Source organism: Thunnus maccoyii, chromosome 14 (assembly GCF_910596095.1).
Source record: "Thunnus maccoyii chromosome 14, fThuMac1.1, whole genome shotgun sequence".
Lineage (NCBI taxonomy): Eukaryota > Metazoa > Chordata > Actinopteri > Scombriformes > Scombridae > Thunnus > Thunnus maccoyii.
In genome coordinates, this window is record NC_056546.1 from 15726638 (window position 1) to 15753418 (window position 26781).

The 26781-nt window shown below is 39.7% G+C and overlaps 1 protein-coding gene across 2 annotated transcripts; it reads right to left on the reverse strand.

Annotated features, from left to right (window-relative positions):
• Positions 1-1084: 1084 nt before the first annotated feature.
• Positions 1085-24859, reverse strand: myofl (myoferlin like). 2 transcript variants are annotated; one of them, XM_042433340.1, is made up of 55 exons: positions 21693-24859; positions 21349-21514; positions 20508-20563; positions 20280-20371; positions 17008-17116; positions 16698-16794; positions 15865-16034; positions 15348-15476; positions 14884-14946; positions 14742-14792; positions 14529-14559; positions 14327-14442; positions 14084-14210; positions 13890-13993; positions 13715-13783; positions 13581-13624; positions 13410-13492; positions 13249-13287; positions 12888-13012; positions 12646-12759; positions 12171-12348; positions 11698-11822; positions 11471-11580; positions 11069-11261; positions 10784-10939; positions 10495-10626; positions 10219-10382; positions 9693-9807; positions 8887-8989; positions 8631-8770; positions 8369-8533; positions 7998-8085; positions 7682-7759; positions 7329-7510; positions 7018-7176; positions 6820-6921; positions 6436-6597; positions 6163-6328; positions 5997-6067; positions 5887-5901; positions 5703-5801; positions 5148-5276; positions 4171-4326; positions 3942-4033; positions 3678-3848; positions 3392-3540; positions 3118-3257; positions 2899-2987; positions 2726-2821; positions 2483-2624; positions 2278-2377; positions 1939-2132; positions 1751-1860; positions 1513-1660; positions 1085-1392 (listed from the first exon to the last, which is right to left on the reverse strand). In XM_042433340.1, the coding sequence occupies exons 2-55, from the start codon at positions 21434-21436 to the stop codon at positions 1354-1356; spliced, it is 6165 nt and encodes a 2054-aa protein (XP_042289274.1). In that variant the 5' UTR covers positions 21437-21514; positions 21693-24859; the 3' UTR covers positions 1085-1353. The 2 variants fall into 2 exon arrangements, with proteins under 2 accessions (XP_042289274.1, XP_042289275.1); XM_042433341.1 differs by having other exon boundaries at positions 13249-13284; positions 21693-21789.
• Positions 24860-26781: the final 1922 nt, after the last annotated feature.

Consider the following 26781-nt stretch of genomic DNA (forward strand, 5'->3'; position numbering starts at 1 on the left):
ATTCTTCTCGGTTAAAGAGGCGGGATCATGAGTTGGTATCCTAGCAACTGGATCGAAAAGGAGTTTACTGTCGTGCACCCCGACAGAGTTTTTAACATACTAAATAAGTAACCAACAACTACAGTATCCGTCTTTCTAAAAATGTGACATATCAATCATTTAAAAAATCATTAAAACTACTTGACTTTACTTTACTACTTGACCCTCTGTATATAATACAGCAATAATAATAATAATAATAATAATAATAATAATAATAATAATAATAATAATAATTTCAACACTTTATAAGACACTTCATAAGATAATGGCTCTTAGTTTTACTGTTTTTCAATGTTTTCTTTTTTTCTTTACTTCTTTTTTTTAACTTAAAGATCCCCTCCGGACATATTTTAAGATGTATGTAAAATACTCTACTTTGTGTCTGATATAGTTTTTTCACAAAAAAAGTTAAATTATCTTGATGAAATCCTTAAAATGACATCTGTTCCCTCTCCCTTATTAAAAATTTCAGAATTTAAAAATATGCAAAAAATACTTAATCTCAAAAGTTTTCCTGCTGGACACAAGATGTCACCTACTTCTACTTCGCTGTAAAGTCAATTCTGTGTTTGTGCATTGGAGGCTTCAAGTTTCCACATCACAGTTGTTGAATATTGGAACAGAATTGGCTTACAAACTATTTGTGATGTCACAAATCATGCTCTTACACCCACCCCATAAAAATGGATTTTCAATGAGCACAGAAACTTTCCACTTTCGGCAGATGAATGTGAAACAGCCTTCTAATTTCAAACTCTGCACATGCATCTTTCTGCACAGTGAAGCTCAAACATTCAACTGAAGGAACAAGAGGCAAAGTACATTTTTGATTGAAGGGGAGCCTTAAATTATTATATGATTTTCTATATACATGTACAAGTATAAGTGTAGTTAACCACAAACTTCACATAGCACGTACATGTTTAGGCAACTAAAATGGACATAAAAAGTACTTTTTTGTTTTGATACTGCTAACTTAATGTTGGTGAAACATTTTTTTCTGTCAATAGCTTACCAAACATTAGCACAGAATTCACACATGCAAAATATAACAACAAGTTTTATTAAAATGTGAGATTCTTGACATTTTTCTAAATTTGAACATATGAGAAAGTTTTTGCTATACAAGAGATACAAGTAATACTGGCAGTGCAGAAATTAAAAACAGCTCTGATAACGTGATAGGAAAATGCTGAGTGTCAGTCTGCTATAGCATCAGTAGGGAAAGTTATTGCATATTTCTGAGTAACAGTAACAGTAAATAGGACTGTAGGTTCTGCAGCAGGACAGACAGCTTCTCTGCAGTGCTCCTTAGGAGAAAGGCTTCACAATCTTCATTGAGATGTAGTTCTGTGGATACAGAATGGACATTAAAATTCACTCAGACTATAATAAACTGAGAAAAACTGTTTGTGTGATTAAAAAATGTAGTTTTTCAAGCAAGAAATTAAGAAAACTGAGTGATCTTACAGGTAGAGAGTAGAGCAGGATCCCAAGGAACAAGAGGACCAGCAGAAGAATAATCACCCCGATGAAAATCCATTTGAATCTGCGCCAAACTATGAACTTCATGGTCTTGCAAGGGTTTGTAAACCAGAAGAATGATGTGTCAGGGCGGCTGTTGAATGGAGACATACAGACATTTTCACACAATGTAAATTCATGAAAAACAATTCACAACTGTGTTTTAAGGAGCCAGATTTTTTACTTTGGTGGCTCCAGTCTGGGATTCATGTTGGGCTCATCTCTGCCTTTCCCAGCTGGTCTCTCTTCCATCTCCTTCTCCTCCACTATTTCCAGGGTCATCTCTACTTTCCCCTGTGAAATATTGAAACACAGTCATAAACAGGGACTAGGAAAATATAACTAGGATCTGTGCTGTGGACATTAACATACACCAAGCACGTGTTTCCCATCCTGCTCGATTGCACATGGCCACCAGCCTCGTACAGACTTCTGGGAGAAGAGGGAGTTGGGCTGTGGTTTCTTGGAGGAGACTGAGCCTGCCATTCCTGGCAACATCTTCAGGTTGCACTTTTCTGGGGTCTTAGCAGGAGGGATCAGATTGAGTAGGTCCAGCTCAACTGAGCCTGTCACAGAGATATGGATAGAAAATGAGTATTTGACTCTGCACAATGTAGATACAATGCACATTGTTATAGTTCTCAGTCTTTCAAGGCTTTCCCTTTGCATGCTCGTGGCATTAATTGGGGGATAACAACAATGCTGTTTCACCTAAGTAGTCATCCAGCGAGAATTTGTCATTGTCCCATATCTGGACAATCAACTTGGGAGGAATCCGAAATTCAGTTTTGTCCAGATTCCAAAAGTGTTCCTATAAACAGACAGAAAGTTTGCAATCATACTATCACAACAAAAATGATATGGTTATAAACAACAATCACTCAATGTTTTGTTCCTGCTCCATGATTTCACTCACTTTCCTTGAGACAACACACAGCTGTTCTGCAGGCAAGTAGTCAAACCCAAAGATGAACCTCCAGTTGAAATTTCCATCACCGTCCAGGGACCTGTAATGAACATCAGTTTTCTGCTTGTCCTCCTCCATACCTGGCATCCACCTAAGATACATGGTACAAATAAGTAAAAATGCATATTTAAGTAAAACATACAGTATAGTGGTACAGTGTAATAATGAAAGTAAATGCAAAAGTAACTGCACCCTTTGACATAGATGTCACTCATGTTTTCTCCAGTGATGCTTGTTTCGTCCAAAATGACATCAGTTGTGTTCCAAACAATGGCTCGCAAGAAGTACCTGTTTCAAAGATATCATTATATTTCATCCTTCAATCGTTGCATTAAAATCTTATTATTTTGTCAAGCGTTTCTTACTTCTTGGCTTTGCGTGGGGTGATAACACATGGAGGCCCTGGCATACCAAAATTCTTGGGGAAGATGTCCACCCACATTTGAATTCGTCCCTGCATTTGCAGAAAAAAGGATGCCTCATTTAAACAAAACTATCATACAGTGACATTCATATATTTATTTTACAGAGCTCCATATGTGTATCTCTGCTACAAGACGAAGTTTTAGTGCTGTTGTTTTAACCTGGGACAAGTTGGGTTGGTGGGAGCTGTGCAGGGTTCTGGTCTCAACATGCTCTGGTACCAAGCCCTGGTTTCTGAGGACATGCAGGGCCAGTCTCTCTCTGGGTGGGCCCAAGTGTGAGTGGATCACAGTGTTTGCCTCTGCAAGTGGCACAGCAGACCACAAAAGATAATGATGAAAGGACATTATATCACTTTATGTTAATATCAACGACACAGCAAATGTGATAATAGAAGTAATAAATTGACTAATAATAAGTAGTAACAAGCAGTACCAAAATCTTGCAAGTTGTATTGTTTTCCTGAGAAAGACAGTGAGCTGCCGTCTCCTTCTATGCGTGGAGGAGGGATACCTCTCACCCTGGCCATATTCTGGAGGATTTGAGAGGGCATCAGCTGGTCTCTCCATTGATTAATCCCTGAGCTGCAAGAAAATGGCACCAATAGAACCTTGTACATCTCATTTGACTTTAATCACAGAAGACAGGTAAGGTAGGATGTGTCAGCTGTACTGTAGATGTGGTATTTGTAGTCATACTTCACAAAAGAGCACATACTCACACGCAGTACGTTTGCGGCAGTCCGCAGCAGGACCTGAAACGGGACAGAAGTCTGTTCTCCAAATCGATGATTGTCTCACCGACTTTTTCATCTCTGCTCAATAAGTCATAGTCATACACAGAAATCTTCAGATCCTTGTCTTGAGGCAGGAAGCAGGACAGCTCAAACATCCTGGACAAAATTGGAGGACATCATATTATGTATTTGTTGCTCCTTCAAAAAATTTTAAAAAAGTTCTGAGAGCAGGACATATCAGTGTCTCACCTCCCAAACTCTGGATGGAGAGTGTTTGGTTTGTAGTTATCTCTGTCATCCACTGTTTTCCTTCCCAACGTAATCTTAATGTATGGGTCACACTGAAACAAGAATGCAAAAAAATGTTATCTTAGCTACAGTGGCTTCAAGCATCTTTTTCACTAAACATATAGTATATATTAATACAAATCTAGGGCATAGTTGTGATTCAAATCTTTAAGCTTAATATAAAACTCACCATGCCATTTGTATCCTTAGGCTGCAGGTCAATACAGCGCACCACATAAAGTCTGACCAGACACTCCTGAGGTCCGCTCTCAGGAAGCTCTCTGAACTGGCGGGGTGGAGCTGGCACCCCTGGGTCATCAGGCAGTGGGTAAATCTTGAACGAGCCCTGTATACCACCAAAGAGGACAGCACCATAACTTATATAACACCTCATCTTTTTTGGGGGGGTAGAATGATTTCAGGCTTTAAGCTTTTACACTCTCACAGGAACTTATCCATGTTCCTTCCAAGGTAAAAATAGATTGTAGAGTCGGAGATGATAAATGGGCAACTTTAACCACCACCTAAGGAATAACCTGTCAAAATGAAAGAAGCTGCTGGACTGTCCAATACATAAATAAGCACTGGATCATTTTATTCTAGACATAAATATGTTATTCTACTAATTTTCCCATGCCTCCTTAAAGTATGCATCCTAAATATCAATTTACTGATATTGTGCCTCCATATCCACATTAAAATGCAACATCATTAACCATTCAAAATGTCTTTAATGTACCAATGACACAATTTAAGACTTGTAAAGACAATCATAAAACATATACAGTATTTATAAGGAGTAAAACCTAAAAAAAACAAAATATAATGATAAAACAGCCACAGTTGATCATGGCTTTATTCCTATCCCCAAGAATACAACTTAGCTTGGCAGCAACAATTTTGCTGCCTTTGATTACTTTAAATAAGCAATATGCAGGCTATATACATTATGTCAATATCTCAAGGGTTACAGCAAATTCTGTACCATTTCACAGCTGCCAAAACTATTCATTGACTTTAACTAAAATTCTTAAATTATCCACCAGGGGGCAGACGAAGGCTAGGAAAAATAGCTGTGCAATAGCAGAAGCAGTTATTGCTCACATTACAACAGTTCAGGTACACTGGGAGGCTGTGTGATACTTTCTCAGTGTTTGGCCTCTTTACCTTGAACTCTCCCACCACCGAGGGATCATCTTCCTCATCTTCAGTCTTTCCTCGCTGGAGTTTGAAAGTGCTGCAGAAATCAGTGAGACCCTGGAATTGCTCAACCTCTTCTAGTTCACTGTTAAATACCTGAAAACCACACAACATAGTAAAACAGATACACATGACACATATAAAGTCACGAAGCCACATGACATATTTCAGTTTCCTCTACAACCAGGTCACAGATCAAAAAACACAAATTACGTCTATTGCACCATTGCACTATCTGCTGCACAAGGCACAGTCAAACTTCATTGTGAGATTTGAATCTAACTGTACTTCTGCCTCATATTTTCAAATAACCCCCACATTTGTCTTACTGCTCATGTCAGTATCTGAGGAAAAAAAATATTGTTTTGGATATATACAACAGTTCTATCTACAAAACAGACTAAAACTGGGAATATCTGGTCAAAACCCTGTCTGACACAGCTCACTGGCTGTATCTTGTAAACACAAGCACAGATTGAATCACTTCTTGTTTTTTCACAATGTCTGATGACATGTTCTAACCTGTAATGTGTCATATCCCTTTTTCAGGTAAGGCCCACACTTCTCCTGCTGTCCAACAGAGGCATAGAACTTACTCCACCAGTCTACTGTCTCCTCTTCCTACATGATGGAAAGTAACAGTAAAGTTATTATTTTTAGAGATGCTATTTATCAGTAGCGTATCTGTGAAAAGAGAAAATCTCACCTTTTCAGCTCGAGCCTGCAAAGTGGGAAGCAAACAAAGAATACTTATCAATAAAAAGAATCAGACGGGATATATTGTCTCCCTACTTTTGTGAGTGCATTATTATTTACCTCAGTTGTCACGATTGGTCTCCCCTCAATGTCTATGACAACATCTCCCTGTGCAGCTGCTATCATTGCCACTATAAAGTTAATGAAAATAGGATATCATAAATCTCTACTGTGCTGTATGTAGCTGTGTGTGTATGTGTGTGAGTCCATGCATGTATGTGCATACCTCTAGCAGACATGCAGATTTCACTGTTAATGCGATACGGGTCACAACGGAACTCCTCCAGGCAGTCAATGGTGCACTGACCTACTACAGGTTTCCTACCGAAAGGTCGGTGGTCGATTACCTTCAGGACGATGGGAGGGGTGTACATCTCCTCTTTGGGAAGAAGCTAGGAAAAAAGTTTAGAAAAGGCCACGCAAAAAATATTTAAAATTGGCAAATGAAGCACTGTGTATGAATATTTGGAGTAGGACTAGGAGGTTTGAGGGTTAATACCACTTTGAGTTGCAGCACAGATCCTGGGAAGTTGGGGTTCTTTTTGAAGTTCTTGATGACAGCTGTTTGAACAATCTCACCACCACATTCCACTATCAAACTGGGAGAGGAAACTGTGGCCAACTGGTAGGTCTTCATGTTCCTCAAGCCCCAAGTCAAGACCTGAGATCAAATAAAAACACATAAACACACAAAAACCAGACTGGGCAGATTGCAAGACTAACATGGTGATAGGAAATGAGTGAAAGGGAGGAAGGGAGTTACACATGAGAAATGCAACCACAACAGAAATCTTAGGGTTGGGCTGGTCTTGCCTGATCATGTATTGTGTGTGAAGGTAATTTATAGCGGCTGTCAGACAAGCTAGATGGTTTGATGCTGTACCTCAATCGCAGTGAGCTGCACTACAGGCCTGATTCCCTGGGGAACCATGTAGAGATTCTCCCCCCGCCGAGGAGGGACCAGGGGCAGATCTCCCTCATTCACCTGGAGGGCAAAGCACAGCATCATCTCTAGTTCAGCATCTATAGTTTCACAAAGTTAAATTGCAGTACAATTTACTTTCTTTAATGTCTTCTTTACCTTGTCCTTCAGTAGAAGCTCAGCAGCCAGCAGTACTTCTCCAGCATTGCGTCCCTTTTTGGTGACTGGGAACCACAGCAGCCTTGGGCTGACAGCCACACTGGGGTTCAGTTTCACTACTGGGGGGCATGTACAGCGACCCATGGGCTCATCTTTACCCTAGTGAATAAAATACAGCAGCACACAAAGACTTCAGTATCTACCATGAACTTCAGTTGTATTTATAGGGTATAATTATGTATGTCTCTGTTTGATCTGATTAATAGATATATAATTTGATAGAAATATATCAGTTTAAGTCTATTACGCACCACTTGATCGCTGTCATACAGCTCCAAAACTACATCAGGTGGGTTGCGGGCAATGGTTTGTGGGTCTCCATAGATTTCAATGTCCTCAAAGATTAGAGTCTGATCCCACGTGGGGTTCAGAGTGGCCCTTATGACTTCCGTGGTCTTACTCAGGTGCAGGAAGGACACATGGGCATAAGGATCTGGAGACGACCAAGATATTATTGTGATTGAAATGTGAGACAGGATGTGTGAATTTTGGTGATTTTTACTTGCAAAGTTGTACATCACCAGTTGATTTAATTTATTCCTCTTGATCAGGGTTTTATTTTCTCTGGTTATTCCCAGACGCAGGTTCTCTGCTTTATTTTTACCTGAGAAGCTGTCTTTGTCCATGGCACAGAGATTCCTCCCCTGATATACGTACACTCTCAGATGGTAAATGTAAGACCCTGAAGGGATGGATCATGTTTATCAGCATTTGGAAATTCATCACCACTTAGAACAATGTAATCTCACAGAGCCCACTGATCATAATCCCACTGATTAGGCATGTGCACAAATTTATTCTGATTTTACTGACTTCTTGATTCAATGTTATCTTTCATTAGGACTAGTCAGGAAGTAGTGATAAAAGAACCACCAAGGCTTTAATCAGCATCAGTGACCTTATCTAACCCAAATACTTACGGTTAAAGTGGCAGGAAACAGTGGGTGTGTTGGCACCAAATCGCTTGGCCGTATCTGTTTTACTGGCTTTCTCGTCCACATCAACCCCCTGTTGACATAACATAGGGTGAGGTGTTTAAAGGGTTGTTTCACAGCAAACATCTGAGCAAAACTGAAGAAAATTTGAAGAAAAGAATGCAGAACTAAAATAAACTTCCTGAGTTATTTGCCAAGACCTGACAGGAACAGGCACATGCAGAAGAATAATGAGAGGATATGACTCAGATGGCATGAAGTAACTCCTGTTTCCATGGCAACTGCCTCATGGGGGGACATTTAGTAATACACCATTTATTTAGCAAAAGTACTCAGGGAATTTAAGTCAGACTCACTAATGCCCCCTCCAGTCTGAAGATGGCTGAGGCCCCGATGCAGTCTGATGGAACCATCTTTCTTCTCCAGCGGCGGCGGCGGAATGTGTCAGAGGTGCGTTCCTTCCTGTGGAACTTCCAGCCAATCAGGGAAGCGTATTCCCAGCCTTCCCCTGGTTCTCGCCTCTGTGGAAGAGATGAAGACAAGACAAAAGTGTGAAACTGCACTCCCAACATCTTTCAAATCAACATCTACTCAAATTCTCATCTATTTCTTCCTCACCTCAACAGGAGCCACTTTATCAGATATCTTCTTCCTCGGTCTTATGAGCCTCTTCCTGCGATGGATATGGTACATCTTCTCTGCTGCAACCCAGGATTTGGGTTTATCATCCGGAGGAATGGTAACCCCATATTCCCAACCTAGTGCAAAAAGACACATTGACCTGGTTAGAATTGCAGTATTTCAACCATGAAAACACCTTTAATAAAAGATTTTTATCACATATTTTTTTGTATCAATAAAGTGTTCATGTTACCTTTCTCATCTACAGCTCTGTTGCTGTCAAAACTCCAGTCATCCTCCCAGGCCCATCCAGATGGACACTCAAAGTCCCCTGGGCTCTGAGTCTTTTCTCCATTCTACACCACAAAGACACTCTCATTAATTTTGGTGATATACAGTATATCTGTATATTTGTAGCATTTGTTGCTTAAAAATTCTTTATTTTGTTTGTTTCCATGTTGATAAATACTAACATACACAATATTGATCGCCATTTAATTGTTTAAATATACCCATAAATATATACTAATGCAGATTACAGCTTCACCAATGCAAAGAGTTTCGTACTTTTCATATTACTATTAATAATAATAATCCTTAAAGCTGCATTAACTCTTTTTTGGGTTCTGATGAAGTCCAATACTCACTCTCCTTTGTTTTACTCTCCACCAACTCCTGAGGGTAATATCTAGCTCTTTCGCTACTAAATGCTCCGCAATGCTCATCAATTAATTGCTAACGTTGTCTGCTTGCCATTTGGTGCTGGGCAGGTTGCGGACAGTGAATTTATTAGAGCTTTTTATCTGAAAACAGCTGCCTGAAGTGTCCGTACAGAGACTAATGAGACTGAATCAAATCAGTAAATGCAACTACAAAGCAACCCACCTGTCCTAACTACATAATAGCACAGGAGAAATGGATAACATTGAAAGCTAACATGAAGAGACAGGCTTTTGTCCTGTTATCTTCACCCACATTTTTCACATATTGTCCAAAAAGGTGAATGTGTGTGAGTGTGTGTGTGTGTGTGTGTGTATGTTTGAGAACAGTATGTTGTACCACGTCTGTGTAGGGCTCTGCAGCAGGCTTCCACTCCCCACCAGGGAAACGTGTTTCGTTCTGAAAGACTTCATCTGTGAACTCTGTATGGCCCGCATCTGCTTCTGTCAACAGGCTGTTGAAAACACCACCATAACATAAAGGTTGATGGGAGACTTTGTGACTCAGAAAGTAGCTATGCACGATACGATAAACAGAGAGGAACAGCTCAGGAAGAGCTAAAATTATTTACATGAACCTTGGTGGGAGAATGTAAGCAATGCAGAAGTAAGGGGCACTTAGGGAAGGAGATCTCCTTATGCCAAAATGCTGATGGATGCCAAAATTCCTTTTCATTTCCTGCAATTGTGTTTGTGATATGACTTGTCATAGTGGCTGGTAGAAGAAGTGATTGATGACTACTTCCAATTAAGATGGTTAAAGCTGAACTGTAAACAGCCCTGTTCAACTGCACAGTGATAACAGGATGTTTATCCTTGAAACCATAAAAGCCATGAATCACAGTAAACCATGCGTGTAAACATACCATCGCTCAGGGTCCACAAACCAGTCGTCATCCCATTCCCATCCACGCGGTGGCAGAAAGCGTTCTTGTTTGAGTTTCACTTTTCCAGTCACATTGGAGAACTTATGGCGCCCAACCAGGCCAGTGGTTCCCCACTTCCCAAACACCTGGGCCTGGTTCTCGTACTGTAGAGAGAAAGCAAAGAGTGAGACTGAGAAGAAAGAAATGTTACAGAAACCACAATCAAAAAATTCATATGTATTCTAAGAAAGCTAATGTCTTTTCAAGCTACTGTACCATTTCAGCATATACACTGAAGTTTCCCTCTGAGAAGCTGTTGAACTTCTTCTCATGGGCAGAGAGACCGAGCCACATGTTGACCCGCAGCTGAACAGGGATCCTCACACCTTTGTTTTTGTCCATTGGGTACTGACAAAGAAAAATTCATGAGAGAGTAAGACTCTTTCTGAAATTTAATAATGAAATACATGATTAAAAATCGGGTTTGTAAGACCTGCTGAACAATGGCAATAATAAACAAATGTCTGTTGCCTTGAATGTCTTATTGTTTCGACTAGTCTTATACCTGCATGAAGATGGTCTGAGTCTGTCCGCAGTGTTTGCCACATGCTTGTTCACTGAAGGTGGAGTACAGAATCTGGTTTGCTGGGACTCGAGCAAAAGCCACACGCTTCTCTCCTCTCAGCATCCAGATGATCACATCTGGCATGCTGTTCTGAGGCTGATGGAGACACAACATTTCATAGTGAAGTCATATCTTTTTATAGCCATATCATATTTTTGCAACTTGGGCTCCATACAGTAAAAAGAAGAGCTGCATGCAACCATTGCATAGTTTCTTTTTGCTGACCTCCACTGCCAACTGTTTGATTTTGTCCAACCAGTCTTCAATGTCACCAACAGTAGCTTTGACATCTGTGGCCTCTTCCTTCATGCGACTGGCCGTCTGTCTGAGACTATCCAGAGCAGCAGCACGCAAGTTTTTTATTTGGAGATCAAGTGCAGTCACGTTGGTCTGGCCCTCCAGCGCTGGAAGCTGTAAACTGTCAAAACACTGTTACTGAAAGTAACGTTGAATGGGAACAACACAAGGTCAAACAATAACAGAATTCTACCCGACAGCCACCTACAAATGTATTTGACCTAACAGGAATAACCTCACTTCAGTTTTCAAATGATAGTTTACATTATAGCAAAACATACTACATATAATTCCAAGGTCCAGTGAGGGATCTGTGTGGTTCTATCTTACCTGTTAAGATCCTCAATCATGTGGTTGATAAGTTTGAGCCAAATCTCTGCCAAACGTGTCTCAGGCACCTTGGCTACGATGGCTGTTTTTAAAGAGGTGAGGTGGGACTCCTACAACAAATTACAAAGACAGATGAAAGGAAATTATTGAGCTCTGCACTACCTGCAAAGACATGTGCAATGTTTAGGCAGGCATTGTGCCAATGTGCTAGTGTGACTTATTCTCACCAGTCTCTCAGTGATGCAGAGGAGAATGTTGACAAAGTCCAGACGGTAGCTGATATCCTCCCAGTATGAAGTTAGAATAACTACAGGCTTCGTGTCAGCCCAGGGCAGGTAATAGTAGTGATTACCTGTAGGATACAAAATAAATATACTCAGTCATTTTAAAGACAAGTTGTGGAACTGACCACATACTAAGAGTTGTTGTCCATGTGGTTCTTGACCTCAAAGAACTGGGGTGTCACAGAGTTTTAACAGTACATTGACTGATTTATAGTTATATAAGTATTTATAGTTTGATTACTGTAATCAAAATAGATTTAGGTTAGAAATATATATGTATAATTCATTTGGAGCTCCCACCATGATCTTTACAGTAAGTCAGACAACAAAAATGTGCCTAAAAAAATTGAGAAACCTTCGACTATAACATGTAATAAGCATGAAATGAAGACTTTGTTATGTTGTTAGTTTCGTACCATCAAACACAGCAAAACTGTACTGGGTGGTGGACGCCAGGGGCTTGCAGGTGGAGTCCAGCTTGTTACCATAGTTACCAATGCTAACCTCGAACTGGATTGGCTCGCCTGGCTCTTGGAGCATGCATGCACTGTGGAACACAGCGCAGAGAGAGTACTTCCTCCTTCGCTGGTATTTCTGTACTCAATTACAAAAGGATGTGGCAGTGTTAGAGGTCAAGGCAGTAAAATCTTTTCCTTTCTCACTTTCAGTTAAAAGTATCTTCTCTGACCAGCTCAGACCAGCTATTCTGATAGAGACTGAGCTCATCTTCTCAAGTACAAGGTACAAGACAAACACTGTAATAACAGTGTCAAGGAAAAGTTTCATTGAGCAATATGTCAACTTTCAAAATTCCAAACCCTTTATCGCAAAAATTAAAAAAGAAGTCAAAATAATGACAAGTACACAAGGTCTATTTGGTGCAGTGCATACCTGTGTCACCAGGATGTCATCACTGGAGATGTCTTCTACAGTATTGTCAACCTTCCCATCCAGCTGAGTCGACAGCTCAACAAGGACCCTCCCCCTGTAGGCGACCCCTTCACCCTGCAATATATCAAAGTGCAACAATACCATGTACACATGAAAACAAAATATGATGTGAACAACACAAATATTAACATAGCAAGCCACAATTGCTGAACCCTCCGTACTGAGCTTATAGGTTAGGTTACCTTGCCAAAGTTGAGATCCTCGTACGGGTCAGGGAGGCCAGTAAATTCTCTTGGGCTGCCATACAGGTTGACGTAGCATGGCCCAAACGCTGGGAGAAAACCAACCTCAGACGGTACAGTGCTCACTGTAACACACAGACACTCTCTTTAAATCCCATCAGCACATTCTCAAGGCTAAAATAATAAGATGGGAGTGTAGACACATAAACAAAAGCAGAGGGGTTATTTGAGGTTACATGGTAAAATAAATATAAATATCTCCTATGTAGCTTGTAATGATAGTCCATAGTCCAAGTCCAATCTGTTTTTGATGTAAAACATTAAAACTGTGATTATATACAGATCATAATTTCTTACGTACATTCAGATAGCATGTTGCCATTTTCAGCCCGTGTGTCTGCTTCAAATGAAAAAATAAAACAGATATATTAGATGTTGTTGTTGTAGATGTAGATGTTGTAACATCCAAATTTAAAAAACTGAGTGACAACAATCAAAACATCACTACAGCAACATCATTACCTTCAATCTCTCCCCCAGAGGAGGACAGTTTGCTCAGATCTAAAAAAGTCGTTCCTATGGCATCATCCTTGGTTAGACGATCCCTGCCAAAGAGTAAAATGGCATGTCAACTATTGGTTGTGATATAATTGTCACTTGTGCAGCTGTGTATGAATGAATTTTAGTTCTTACCAGTCACACATAGTCAACTTGATGCGTTCACACATGGAAGGGAACTACAGAGGCAGACAGAGGTGTGTGTCACTGTAATTAGTGCTGAAGGTTAAAGTGTTTTTGAAATTTGAATCAAGCTCATAAGATTGTACCTTGACTTGGAGGTTGATGACTTGATTCCACTCTGGATTAGCATTCTTCTCAATGATTTTAGTGCACACCTAAAACAAACAAACAAAAAAAGATTCATAAAATTTCACATTGACAATATTCATAAATCAAGAACAAACAAAAACCTTTTTTTCCCTTTACTTAATCATGAAATACCTTTTTCCCAGCAAAGCTGACTTCCAAATATGGATCCACCAAGTTTTTCCTATCTCCATCCCCTCCAAAGACTTGTTTCACTGTCTGAACAAAGGCATCATCCACTGCAACAGAAGGTACTTTGTAAGTAGAGGTATCTCAGGGGGTGGGGGGCGGGGCACTGGAAGCTTTGCAGGAATTTATTTGTCACTTACTTTGTGGCATATCCTCTGCACGGTAGACTTTGAGGCTGAGTGTGGCCCATCGCATTGTGACACCAGCTGGCACCAAAAGGTTGCTCTCTATGTCGTCCTGCTCCTCACTTATCGCTCTCCTTTCAGTCTGTATCCAGGAGAGGAGAGGGGAGGGGAGGAGATCATGCACTTATTCAATACTGATCTTTACTCAGATCTATTTGAGAATTTTTGGATTTTGATTGTAAGTAAAGGCACTCGTACCGGTGGGTCATCCCCAGTCCCCACAACAAATATGCTGACTTTAAGGTAACCTCGGGCCCCTGAGCTGGAGTCATCAGGATCACTCAGGAGGAGCCACTTCCTCATTATGGCATGACCTGGACACAGTATAGTATTTAACACATTCAGACATCTACATACAGTACATATATATATATATAGTATGTATTTTACATATACTGACCAGGTTCATCATAGATGTAGCCAACATCCAGCTGGATAAGCAACAGAAAAATGTAAAGTTATTGCAACAAATCTGAAATCTGTCAGCCTACTGGTGATAAAAGTTACAATTCTGCAAAGCCCCAACTAGTGAGTGATAAATTTTCTATGGGTCAAAAATTAAAAAATACATGTAGCAGAGATAAATACTTAAAAAACACTTGAATGGCCATACCTTGAACTCTCCCATTAGACTGTCAGCTCTGAGGGAGAAGGAGTCATAAACCTGTCAAGAAAAAGAAAGTAGTTAAGTTTCAACAGATGCAGAAAGTACACAATGTCCTTTTATTCTTGCAAAAAAATACATCAATACGCACCTTAAGACTAATGCTCTCATCAAACAGCTCTGAGGGGAGCATGTTAACGTTGTAGAAAAACATCTGAGGGACAGAAAGAAGTCATAAATGAAGGAGCATTTCTCTTGTCACTGTATGAATAAGACACATTTTGTTATCAGTGATTGTGACAATCATTACAGGACTTACAATTTAATAGCTGATATTTTTATGCTTTGGCAAAAACTGAGACAAAGAAAAATGCATAGGAGAAGAATTAGATACGGGAGAAAGCTGAAGATGCTGCCTTCAAGCTCCAAGCTGTCATATCACCACTGTCGATAAAGAGAGGAATACCTCAGCAGGTTATTAAAACTGGTGGAGATTAAGCAGCAAAGAAAGAAGACAAGAGGATGTTAAAAATAGACAAAGAAGGTAAAAGTAAGACATTTTTAAAAAGGAATGTCTAAAAAATCTGGTATTTTTTGTGGTGATGGACTCATTACCTCGTCAAAGAAGGGGTTATTTCCTCTTCTGATTCTAGTCCTGTGGGTCTGTCCACAAACATTCACCTTCACCACTGGTTTGACGTTGTTGCCAGGCAGTTGTCGACCCTCAATAACTCGAACGCGAATCTGGACATTGCAAGCGACAGTGAGGCAGCTGAACAAACAGTGAGGCAGTTTATCTGGATCATTTATGAAAAGACACCATTGATTAATTAAAATGACAAATATCAGCTTACAGCAGATACATTTCTGGGCCTTTCACAGGAACATGAACAAGTTCCCAAAGAAAATCATATGTGTGACATTGTTTGCTCTGATGCAAGACCAAGAGGATGTTCACATGTTTGCAATGACAGATAAATGTTATAATTCTCTTTATAATGGCTGGCCCAGTCATCAATGTATATTTACACTGGTGAAGCCTGCTGTCATTCATAATTAGCAATAAGAATTTAACCCTAAATTAATCATTTGTCATTACCCAGGAATAGAGTAATCAAAACTCAGACAATACCTGGAAGTCCTGGGGTTTATTGGCCAGAGCTCTATGCCTCTTACGACTGAGACGGATTGGCTTGTGGCTAGGTTTCCCAGGCTGGTTTGGTGAGATGGCAGCTCCTGGACTTCCACCCTGACCCCCTCTGTCCACTTCTGTCTCCCCCTCCTCCCCCTCCTCATTGCCTCCTGTGGCAGCACAATCACAATAATTACATTCTTTAAATAATTATTCCAAATACACATGGTGCTGTTTTCCAGGCTTGATTTATTACCATCATAAACAGATAGCAAATGTCATAACATTTCAGACACGTTTTTCTTTACACAAAATGTGATTGAAACCTAAAATAATCAAAGAACCTTCTTTGTTTCTATTAGGAGAATACCCCGAAACCAATAATATTAAAACAGTTAGCAGCAGTCAATAAGTGTATTGCACTCAGTTGGGAAGACAGTAATCCTCCAACTGTATCAGTGCTTTGTTGTTGTTATGCAGTGTTCCATATTGAAAAGTTATGTATGATCTAAGGAAAACCCCCAGTGAATTTTGTAAAGTTTGGGGTCCCCTGTCAGATTTCATGGAAAAACGTAATCCAGTTGCTGACAGGGCACATGGGAAAAATGGTATTAAACTACTTTTTTTTGGTGTGTGTGTTTTTTTTTTATTTGATTGATATTCATCTTTGTGTCTTTTTTATTATTGTGGAACTTATATATGGATTATTGTAAAGGGAAGTGGTTTTCATTTAGTTTTGTTCTTTTGAGAGGGAATTTTAAAAATTTTAAAAATTACCATCTGTTCTCATTATTTTATCATCATGTGTCTTAACTGAACGGTTGCCTACTTACCAGCGTCCATCAGAGACATGTCTCCATCAGGTTGATTATTTAAGTTTGGAGTGCTGCTGGCAGGTGGCTCATACCCAATGAGCAAATCAATGGTTGCCTGAAAAAAGTGCATTTTCTCTATTAGCATTATCAGCTCTAATGTATATGTTTAATACCAAATGATATGTCATGGGATTCAAATTCAGCTACTTGTTGTCTTTACAGATTCCACTGATTCAAAGTTGAAGCTGATATTCAAAAACTAACAGTACAAATAATGTAAAGTGCATGCAAACTGTCTAGAATCATGTTATAAATTTAAGGTATTCACCCCAACGGCCTGTTGTTTTTCATTAATCAAGGGCACATTCTTGGATGGGAGGGACCTCACGTTACCACTGGCCAAGTCTCTAAGAGAGATCTTTGCTGAGCCTATGAACCTGAAAAGAAATTGCAGAATTATTTATTTAGTGAAAATTAATTTGAGTCTGTATTCAGACGTATGTCAACGACGAAATCTTTGCAGCTGGGGAGAAACCACACCTTTGTTTGAAAGGGAAGCAAAGCTGAATAACCCTAGCAACTTCTGTATAAGGAAGATGCTTTGCCGCAAATTTATGCTATTACAACATTAGGGGATTGTACACAGTGTTTTATGACTGTATGCTGATGGTTTCCACTTCCCAATTTCACTTCTTCTCTTTCACTACCAAACAGATGATTAATAAATGATTAATAACCATCACGGACCAACCCTCGATTGCAAAACATAAGAGGTTTTCTAAAATAATGTTTGACAGATGAAGTGCTATGCTTTAGTTGGTATGAGCTGTTCCTCTTTCCATAATTTTGATAGAGGTTGGTTTTTGTTTCATTTGTGAACTCTACTAGTTTCTAGATTTCTGTACTGCAACCTGCTGTCCTGTTTTTGCCGAGAAAACATGTATGCCCACATCCTGGAGAGCATTTAAGACTTGCTGTGCTGTCAAAAAGGGTTGTTCAAGAAACATTTAGTAGCCAAGAGTCCAATTACTTTTGAACCCTGAAACTTTGGGCACTATCTGTTAAAAGAGCTATATCTCCCACATAGTTCTTTCAATATTGATGTAAACCTACTCAAATTAAACCCGAGGCTTGAGGCCTGCCAATTGAATGTGCTGAAGCACAGAGCCTGAAAAACAAAAGATGTATAGCTGTTCAAATACTCACTGTCTGGACTGTATATCTAAAAAAAAGCTCTCCCTTTGACAAACATCCATTTTGCCTGGCTAATTCTTGCAAAAGAGCCATTTGGGAGCCTCAGTAGTGTCTTTCCAGAGAATAAATGGTATATTTTGCTCAGTGATAAGCTGGTTACATAGGCAAGCCCTTAAGATGATGAAAAAGTGCATGAGAAAAACTGAATGATGGAAACAATTAACATGCACCACAGGCATGTGCTGGGCGTTCTGTGCCCAGTTTAAGGGTGGACAAATTTAAAGGCAAAGGGAAGTCTTAAGTAAGCACACGAGAAGAGGGACAAAGATTCATGATTCTGCTGCTCAGACTCTCTTTTTCTTCTTTCTTGTTCTCAACAGTTGTGTCATTTTTTATCATTACACAGAGCTTTAAAAACTGTGCTTGGAAAGCAGGGTCAGCAGTAGAGCATCAGACTGAGAGCAAATCTAGTATGGCAATTTACTGTTCCTGCCGTTGCAGAGGCCACATGCAGTGATTGGTTTATACATATTAAAATTTGTATATACAACTCTCCTCATACTAGCAAACAAAACGTTGAACCCTAGTTTCAAGTATTTAGAGCTGCGCCATTGAATATAAATAACTATAAAAATAATTTTCTTCTACTACTTTCCACTACAGTTAAACAAAGCAACTTAACCCATAAGAACCCATGGTGACACAGGTGTCACCAACCCTTTCAATGTTCTGGAGAATTCCTTATACAGCTTTATCCTTGATTTTAACTCATGAAGTCCCTAAGTGATATCTACTGAACATCCGGGTGCAGTCATGTGACAATGTGTGAATCTGTGTACCCATGACATCACTTCCAAAATGGCAGTGTGCCTGGTCAGCAAATGTGACAGAACTAGCTAATTTTAAAAAGCTTGTTTTTTGTTATTAAAGGTAGGTTTCAACCCATTTAACAATTCTGATGCTTTAATAAGATGTCCTGTATTACATTTAACCTGTTCTGACCACATTTCTTGAACAAATTGATATAAAACAAGTTAGGGAAATATCGTTATGACATATATGTTACATTACAGATCTTTGACACTGAAGGTAGAATTTAAAAAAAAAATCAGAAATGTGTTCCTTGTGGTCCATTTGGTCTGTTTTATATTCCCCATAATTTTCCTTTAAGGAGAAATGGGTCGGGGTTCTTATGGGTTAAGGGGTAAAAAAAAAAATTGCCAGACAAACTGAGCAGTCAACACTGACTGGCTGGGGATGGCTTATCTTGATGGTACCACAGATTAGACGGGAGGCTTTCTGAGTCACATTCCTTTTTATAGATTTTCCTAAATCATAGATACGGTGTTTAGTGCATTCCCAATTGAGCGCATTTCCCCATAGAATCAGCTGTGTGTAAAGTTCATTTTGCAAAGCATACAGGCTGAGCTAGTCATCACAGATGACAAGCCAGCGCAAGCTCTGTTGCTCACTCCCCACCACATGTGTGTCAGGCAGTAATCATGGAAAAAAAATATCCAAGTGCATTCGTGGCTTCATGGCTGAGGCAGACAACCCTCCACCCCAACCCCCACCTCTTAAGCCTGCTCCAAAATAATTTATAATGTACACAATCAGTCACTAGAGTGACTCAGTAGAATTGTTGTTACTTGAATCTACCAACTTGTCTGCACGGCAGAAAGACAAAATGCCTCAGACTCACAGTGTTAATAAAAAAAATGCACATATGTGCCAAACAAACAGTTAAACAAGAGAAATTTATGTTGAGTATAACAGTCTGACTCTATCTTAAAGGGAAGGTTTAAAGAACTGACTATTCTTTCCTTTTAAGGCAACATTCCCGGTAAGAGCTAAAGAGCTATTGTGTGGAAAACAAAGCCCCTTCTTTACTAAAACTGCAAGTCTTAACACGGTGGCACTGCATCATGTGGTTATACAGCTCTGTAAAGTTAGAGCATGCTACTCTGCTCCTTAGGAAAACATCATAATAACTATTTTCAACCATACTGTTGGAATAAATAGCACAGCAGTTGTAATATCGGCAGTCAAGGTACAAATACTAAGAAGCGAGACAGATTATAATCACGTCTGCATTCTCAAAAGGTAAACCTTTAAGGAGGGCTGAGGTTTCCCTTTCAGTCATTACCTGCACTACCTGGCATAACATGGGTGTTTGGTGTTTTGGGAGGGGGGGTTTCCTCCTGCCTCTGAGTGGTTTTCACTCAGAGGCAGGAAGATGTTTAAATAAGCAGTAATTTGTCATGCTTTGTGTTAGTCTGAGCGTCATGTATTCATTCAGTCCAAGAGGCAAAAATGCCTGCAGCACTCCTGCAGGCATTTTTGCACTCCTGGTTTGGGACAACGCAAGTTTGAATTATGTTTTAACATGTTGTAAAGTTCACATACTTATGTTTGCCGATTGTTTCATAGTCTTTCACCACCACATCGATGAATGAGGACGCATCCAAGGTAGAACCTTTCAGGTCAAATTCAAGCACCTGTAATTACAAAAAAGAGAGACTGTTACAAACAATTTTAACCCTGGTAATAGCAGCTCTCAGGAGAGTTATCATCTCCCAGTTAACAAGTTCACATACTGTAACTCTCACATATTACTGTCAATTTGCCACTTACTTCATTCCATACAGGGTTTAATTCACTGTCAATTGCTTTGGTTTTCTTCTTTTCACCTGTAAGAACAATCAATCACTACATTTATTGGCAAAAATTCAAATATACAAAAAAGAGAGATCTGGTGTTACAATATTATGTCAACAGTCATGGAGAAACACTGTGGACACAAACAAGTTTCCAATCTGCTTCTTCCATGAAATTAATGACAGAAATAACATTTTACAGTATTGTATGCTGGGAAATCTAGTTTTGTATGAAAATGAAGAATAAGACAATAGTGGCCAAAACAGCTTCTGTTCTCTGGAGACAGAGGGATATTCCTGGCCTTATAAGGATATTCATTTTCTATGTGAGTCACTGCCAAAATATGCAAACTTACTTAAGTCAGTGGTTCAAAGTGGGTTCACACAGGGGTCCAAGAGGGGGTTGCAGGGCATCCCCAGCAAAAAGTGGGATCATTTATTTTCACTATAATTTCATCCATAAGTAACACAATGACATAATGTTTAATTATTTTGGCCATAGGTTTCATGCACTTTCTGTAACATCTAACAGCAAAAATCTTATCAGATGGGGGACCCTGGGACAAAATCTTATCAAATGGGGATCCATGGTTTCATACGTGTCAGTTTAGGGATCCTTGACGTGAAAAAGTTTGAGAACCACTGACTTAAGTAATAAATCCATAAACTGCTTCTACATTACATTGGAAAAATAAGTAATGTAAGTAAATATTTATAAAGACAGGAAATATTACACTTTTATGGACAGCTTGATAAAAGCTCTCTGAGAAAACAGTTACCCGAGCACACACCTATAATTAAAGCAGTCAATGACTCACCTTTGAAGATAATAGTAGTTATTGGATCAGGGTTTCCAAGTTTCTTTTTGGGGATCCCACTAGCGGACTCAACAACGACCCGCAGCATCTTTATGATGTCCAAATTTACTCATAGAAGTGGACCATATTCCGCAGAGAGAAAGAGACGCAGCCCTGGCAGAGGGAACTGAAACGAACAGATGTGAGGAGGAGAGAGGGTTGGATACCGGAGGGCAGTCATGCATGAGTCATGAAGAGGCATGAAACGTACCACCCAGCCCGGGTCAACTGGTGTCATGGGTACACCAAGTTACCTGTACAGGACAGCCTACTGTTCTCATTACCTTTTATAATATGTTTCATACCTTTAGTTCATTTTGTTTCTCATCACTGTGCAGTACTGTGGGTTGATTCACCATCCAGGCAAATCGGCGGGGGTTTGTCCTCTGGTCTTTTCTTGTGCTGCAGCGCCCCCCAGTGGAGCAGATTCATATTAGTCGAAAACATGCAAATCTACAGTAAACTTTCTGAGTTTTTTTATATTCAAGCACACCTATATACCTTATAAGGTATAAACGACCGTGTCAGCAATACTGCCTTTTGCATCTTGCACCATTAAAACCCTAGATAACATAACATCACAGGTGAAGTAAAGAAAAAAATAATAATGGTGCCAATTCAATTCTACAGATTTACATTAACAGCCCAACCACATTCAAATTGAAAATGCAGTGCAGTTTATTGTGTCTTAGTACACCGACTTAAGGCAAGAATCAGACAAAAGAGCCGCACACTCTATAATAGCTCCCAGTAATTCTAACTGAGCAACACTTCAATCTACCAGAGACCTTCGTCCATTCATTTTCTTCTGTCTGATTCTTGCCTTTAATGTGATTTTTGAATTTCAATTGGTTTCAGCACAGTCTTACTGGCCTGGGATCAGCAGGATATACAACAATGACGATGAGAAAAAAATCATAGCATTCAAAAATATTTTTGATGCTTTTATTGTTAATGAGTTCCTAATATGTCTAAATTTAACCATGTTATATTTCATTTTTTATTCATCTTTTTAACACGGCTATCAAAAGTCAAGTTGAAATTCAAAGTCATACCTAAATATTTAATCTTTCTCTTTTTCTATGTTATGTGTCCCCATTAAAGACATATCCTGTTTCAGAGATTTCTCTATTTACTTAGTACTTCGAGCCCTCTATATTAACATTGATTAGTCATTAATGCCTTTTTGGATCGTTTTAAGCATAGATTACTTTTATTATTATTTTCCTCTCTAAAGGTTATATTGAATATATGCACATTATGAAGGTTATCTCTTTATTATGTTTTGTGACAACTGTTTTTGCATTTATGAGCATCTCTATTTATTAATCTAGATTGTATTGCCCTCTATATACTGTCTTTCTGGTCATGGGCATTAAGTTTTGTATATAATGCCCTTTGGCTCATAACACCAGTCATTGTTTTCACTGATTGCTGAGATCACACCTTCATTTGAAGAGGCTGCATCAGGGTGGTTCATTCGCAGATGGATCCTATTATACAATTATGTATTCTCTTCCTTGATTGGTGTTTGAACCTCGCTTGTTTATATATATTGTCATTTCTTCTGTTTTTTTATTACACTGATAATGGCCTCTGGCTGAAACGCCTCCATTTCTGTCCACAATAAATAATAAGAAGATTGTGAAGTGTCAGTGTTTTGTTTGTTTCATCCTTGCCACAACCGTGCACCTGATACTATTCAAGATTTGGAGCTTTTTACTTGTGTGTGCTCTGGAGCCATCCCCCTGGCACGTCTGTCTGCCTCTGTAATGTGCCTCTCATTCTTTTATTCAGTCCCCTGAGGCCTTGGAGAGGCCCTTGGAGAAGAACAAGCAGTGGCTGGAATATGACCAGCAGAGAGAGGCCTGTGTGAGGGCACCGCTGGAAAGAATATTATGGCTGAAGAAGCAGCTGAACAAAGCCAATCAGGCCCACTCACAGCTGCACAATAAAGACCATTCAGATGGTGAGCCAGAGGGGCAGTGGGCACTCACCACTGGGGCATCAAAGGGCAACAGACTGCAACAACAAGGTTTTTAAGATTTCTAGATTCCTCTTGAGTAGGCTGCTATGAAAGAGAGTCTGTGGCATTGCACTGAATTGTCAAAATCCTGTGTTTTAATACTGCATAGTGCATGTGTAAGGCTGTATGTAACATATTTGATTGTGTTAAAAAAAAAAAAAGATGTATAGATACAAAGAAATGGAGAGGCAGGTGGAGGAGCTCAAGCAGCAGCTGCAGACTCATCATCATTGCTCTGAGGATGAAGAGCAACAGCTGAGGGACGATTTATCTTTTATTACTCCAATGTACTGTACTTTTCCACTTGCCACAGATCTGGAGACCCACACATGGCAGAGGGTTACTTCCTCCATGTGAACTAGAGGAACAAGCACAATCACCGGTTGGCCTGTGCTGATGTTCTGCGCAAAAGGGATGTGTCAGCTACCGCCATAATTACACTGACAGAGCTGTATGAGAAAGGTCATTCTCCCTCGTCTGTACTGGACACAATGAAGTACAACCTGCAGGAAGAAGAAGAAGAGAACTATCTCTATGCAGCAGCAGACCGCTCCATCTGTCCAGACCTCCAGTTCTGCTACAGGTGAGTTTATCAAAGGTGGTATCTACACTTGAAAAAATCCAAAACATTACAAAATATATTGTCAAAAGGTGTTGTCCCTGTGTGAAAATTTGAGAATGTGCACTTTCTTTGTACATATGCATTGACGTCCATATGTATTCAGACACTGACACAATTTTTGTTATTTTGGCTCTATACTCCAGCATTTGAAGATATTTGTAGATATATCAGGGAAACTTAACTGTGATAACTGTAGCCATTTGTATCGACAAACTGACAGTTTCAGAGGATCAAAAGTGATTGGACAAGTTCATATAAACCAAATACAACTGTCACACCCAGTACTTGGTTATATATTTTTTTAACACAAGTAACACAGGAGGAGATTAGAATGTCCCTTTTATTTTCATCAATGCCCACTTTCTCTTTCAGATTTCATTAAACTCTTTACCCTATGCACCCATCCACTATGGGAGGGGCCACTCTTCACCCTGAAGGGACGTGACTGAAGATGGATCAAATTAATCTTTTCGACTTATGTTGCACGTTCTATGGCAGGCAGAGTGGACATATATTTACTTGACATAGTGTCTTTGGGTCATTTATAAACTAATTTAGTATAGTTTTGTACTATTTTACATTAAAGTCCAGATGAAACAGCATTTCCAGAGTATCTTACTTCCGTATCATGCTGTATTTCTGAGTGAAACAGGATAGAGTGGTGGGACATCACATTGGGAGGAATTTGATTTGAACATTGAAAAGTGGGCGTGTCCTAATGAATCTTAGCTCTGTGCCACTAAAAGTTGGAGATTGATTGATGGGTGGATGTCACGTTTGGTTATTGGTTGAAATGGGTTGGTTCAAGCCTACGTAAGCACACATCATATTTTGTTTTACAGGGAGAAAACATGATTGGATTTTGATAAAAGAATACAAAGAATTTATTTTTTTTGTATTTTTTTGGCATATATTGTTGAATAGGTGCACAATATGGCAAGACAAAGTTCCCGGGTTTTAAGCCTGTTTTGAATGTTGATAAGTAGTAGCAGCCCTTGAGTTTACATTTGAATCATACTTTGTAATTTTGAATGTAAACATGCAGGAAAAAAGAAGAAGAAACTGAACTATTTACCTTTGATCTACCTTTGTTCTAAAGATCAAGATCAGATAAATAGAATTGAACCCTAAAGCTTCATCAAAGAAATGATACCGTTGGTATTTGTGATGTCACACTGCAGGTCAGGTCACTACTGTGAGAAAGGAAAAACGTCAAGAGATAACAAAGGCAAACCAGTGATACATAGAACACAGCAGAGCTTGCTGAAAGGAAAAAGGAATTCCAAGATACCAGCATTGAGACATTTGAAAAAGACACTAAGTCTGTCTGCATTAAGTTGGACATATCGATTTCAGTTGTGAAAAACCAAATGACTACCACAGAACAGGTCCACAACATGGACCACATTGAGCTTCATGAAGAGGTTCAGAGGCTCAAAGAAGAGTTGCATAGAGAGACAGCCTACAGAATCCAACTTTGCCAAGAGTTGGATGAAAAAAATGCCAAGTTGGCATACGAAAAAGGCCTCACAGACATGTACATGAGGAGAGAGGAAGAAACATGGAAAGAGTTACACTCTCTTTACCAAGAACTGGAGGAGATCAAAGTTGCATATGATAAGGAATGTCAAAGGCATGAACGTGACCTGCATCTGATCCAAAAATTGAGTGCTAAACAGAAAACCCTCCATCAAAATGAATTGTATAGAGAGATGGCCTATAGAATCCAACTTTGCCAAGAGTTGCATGAAACAAATACACAGCTGTCATACCAAAAAGATCTCATGGACATGTACATGAACATGTACATGAACAGCGAAAAAGAAACACAGAATGAGTTACACTCTCTTCACCAAGAACTGAATAATATCAAAGTTGCATATGATGAGGAATGCCAAAGGCATGTAAGTGACATGCTTATGATCCAGAAATTGAGGGCTGAGCAGAAAACCCTTCATCAAGAGATGGCAGTCATGCAACAAGTCGCCTCTGTGAAGGAGGAGGCTCTTTGGACAGAGTTTGAAGAGCTTAAAGCTCAGTATCTCACACAGCTCACACTCAGCCTTCAGCTCCTGGATGAGAGGGAGGAGAGTGAGCTTGTAGAGGAGGCTGAAGTCTCTGAGGAGAAGGTCCCAGAACTCAGGATTTCATTCTGGAAGCAAGTCCGCAACTTTCTGGGGTTGAGGAAACCAAAAAGGTAGAAGAAGAAGAAGAAGAAGAAGAAGCAACAGCAGGAGTCCAACTGAGAAACCTCCTCCTCCCAAATAATATTCATGTCACACACACACACACACACACACACACACACACACACACACACACACACACACACACAGGTTTGTGCAGCAGACTTTCATTCATTTTGGACAACCTAACCCTAACCAGGACCTCAGAAATGACATTTGGACCGGGATGTGGTTCCCATGAGGACTACTTATCCTGACAAGGTCAGTGTTTATACCAGAAACACTCCCGAGAGGTAACGTGCACACACATAAACACACACACACGCACGTAAACATACACGCGCGCACACACACACACACACACACACACACACACAAAAATAAATAAAAATCTCTCTCCCCTACACCCCACAGGAACAGGCTCTCTCCCATTGGTTCTGGGGGCTGTTCAGGATGGGTGAGTGAGCGACGGGGTGCGTCCTCCAACAGTCAGTTTCCTCCACAGGGCCTGGAGGCGGCTAAGGAAGGGAAACCCCCAGACCCACGCTTCCTATTAATTA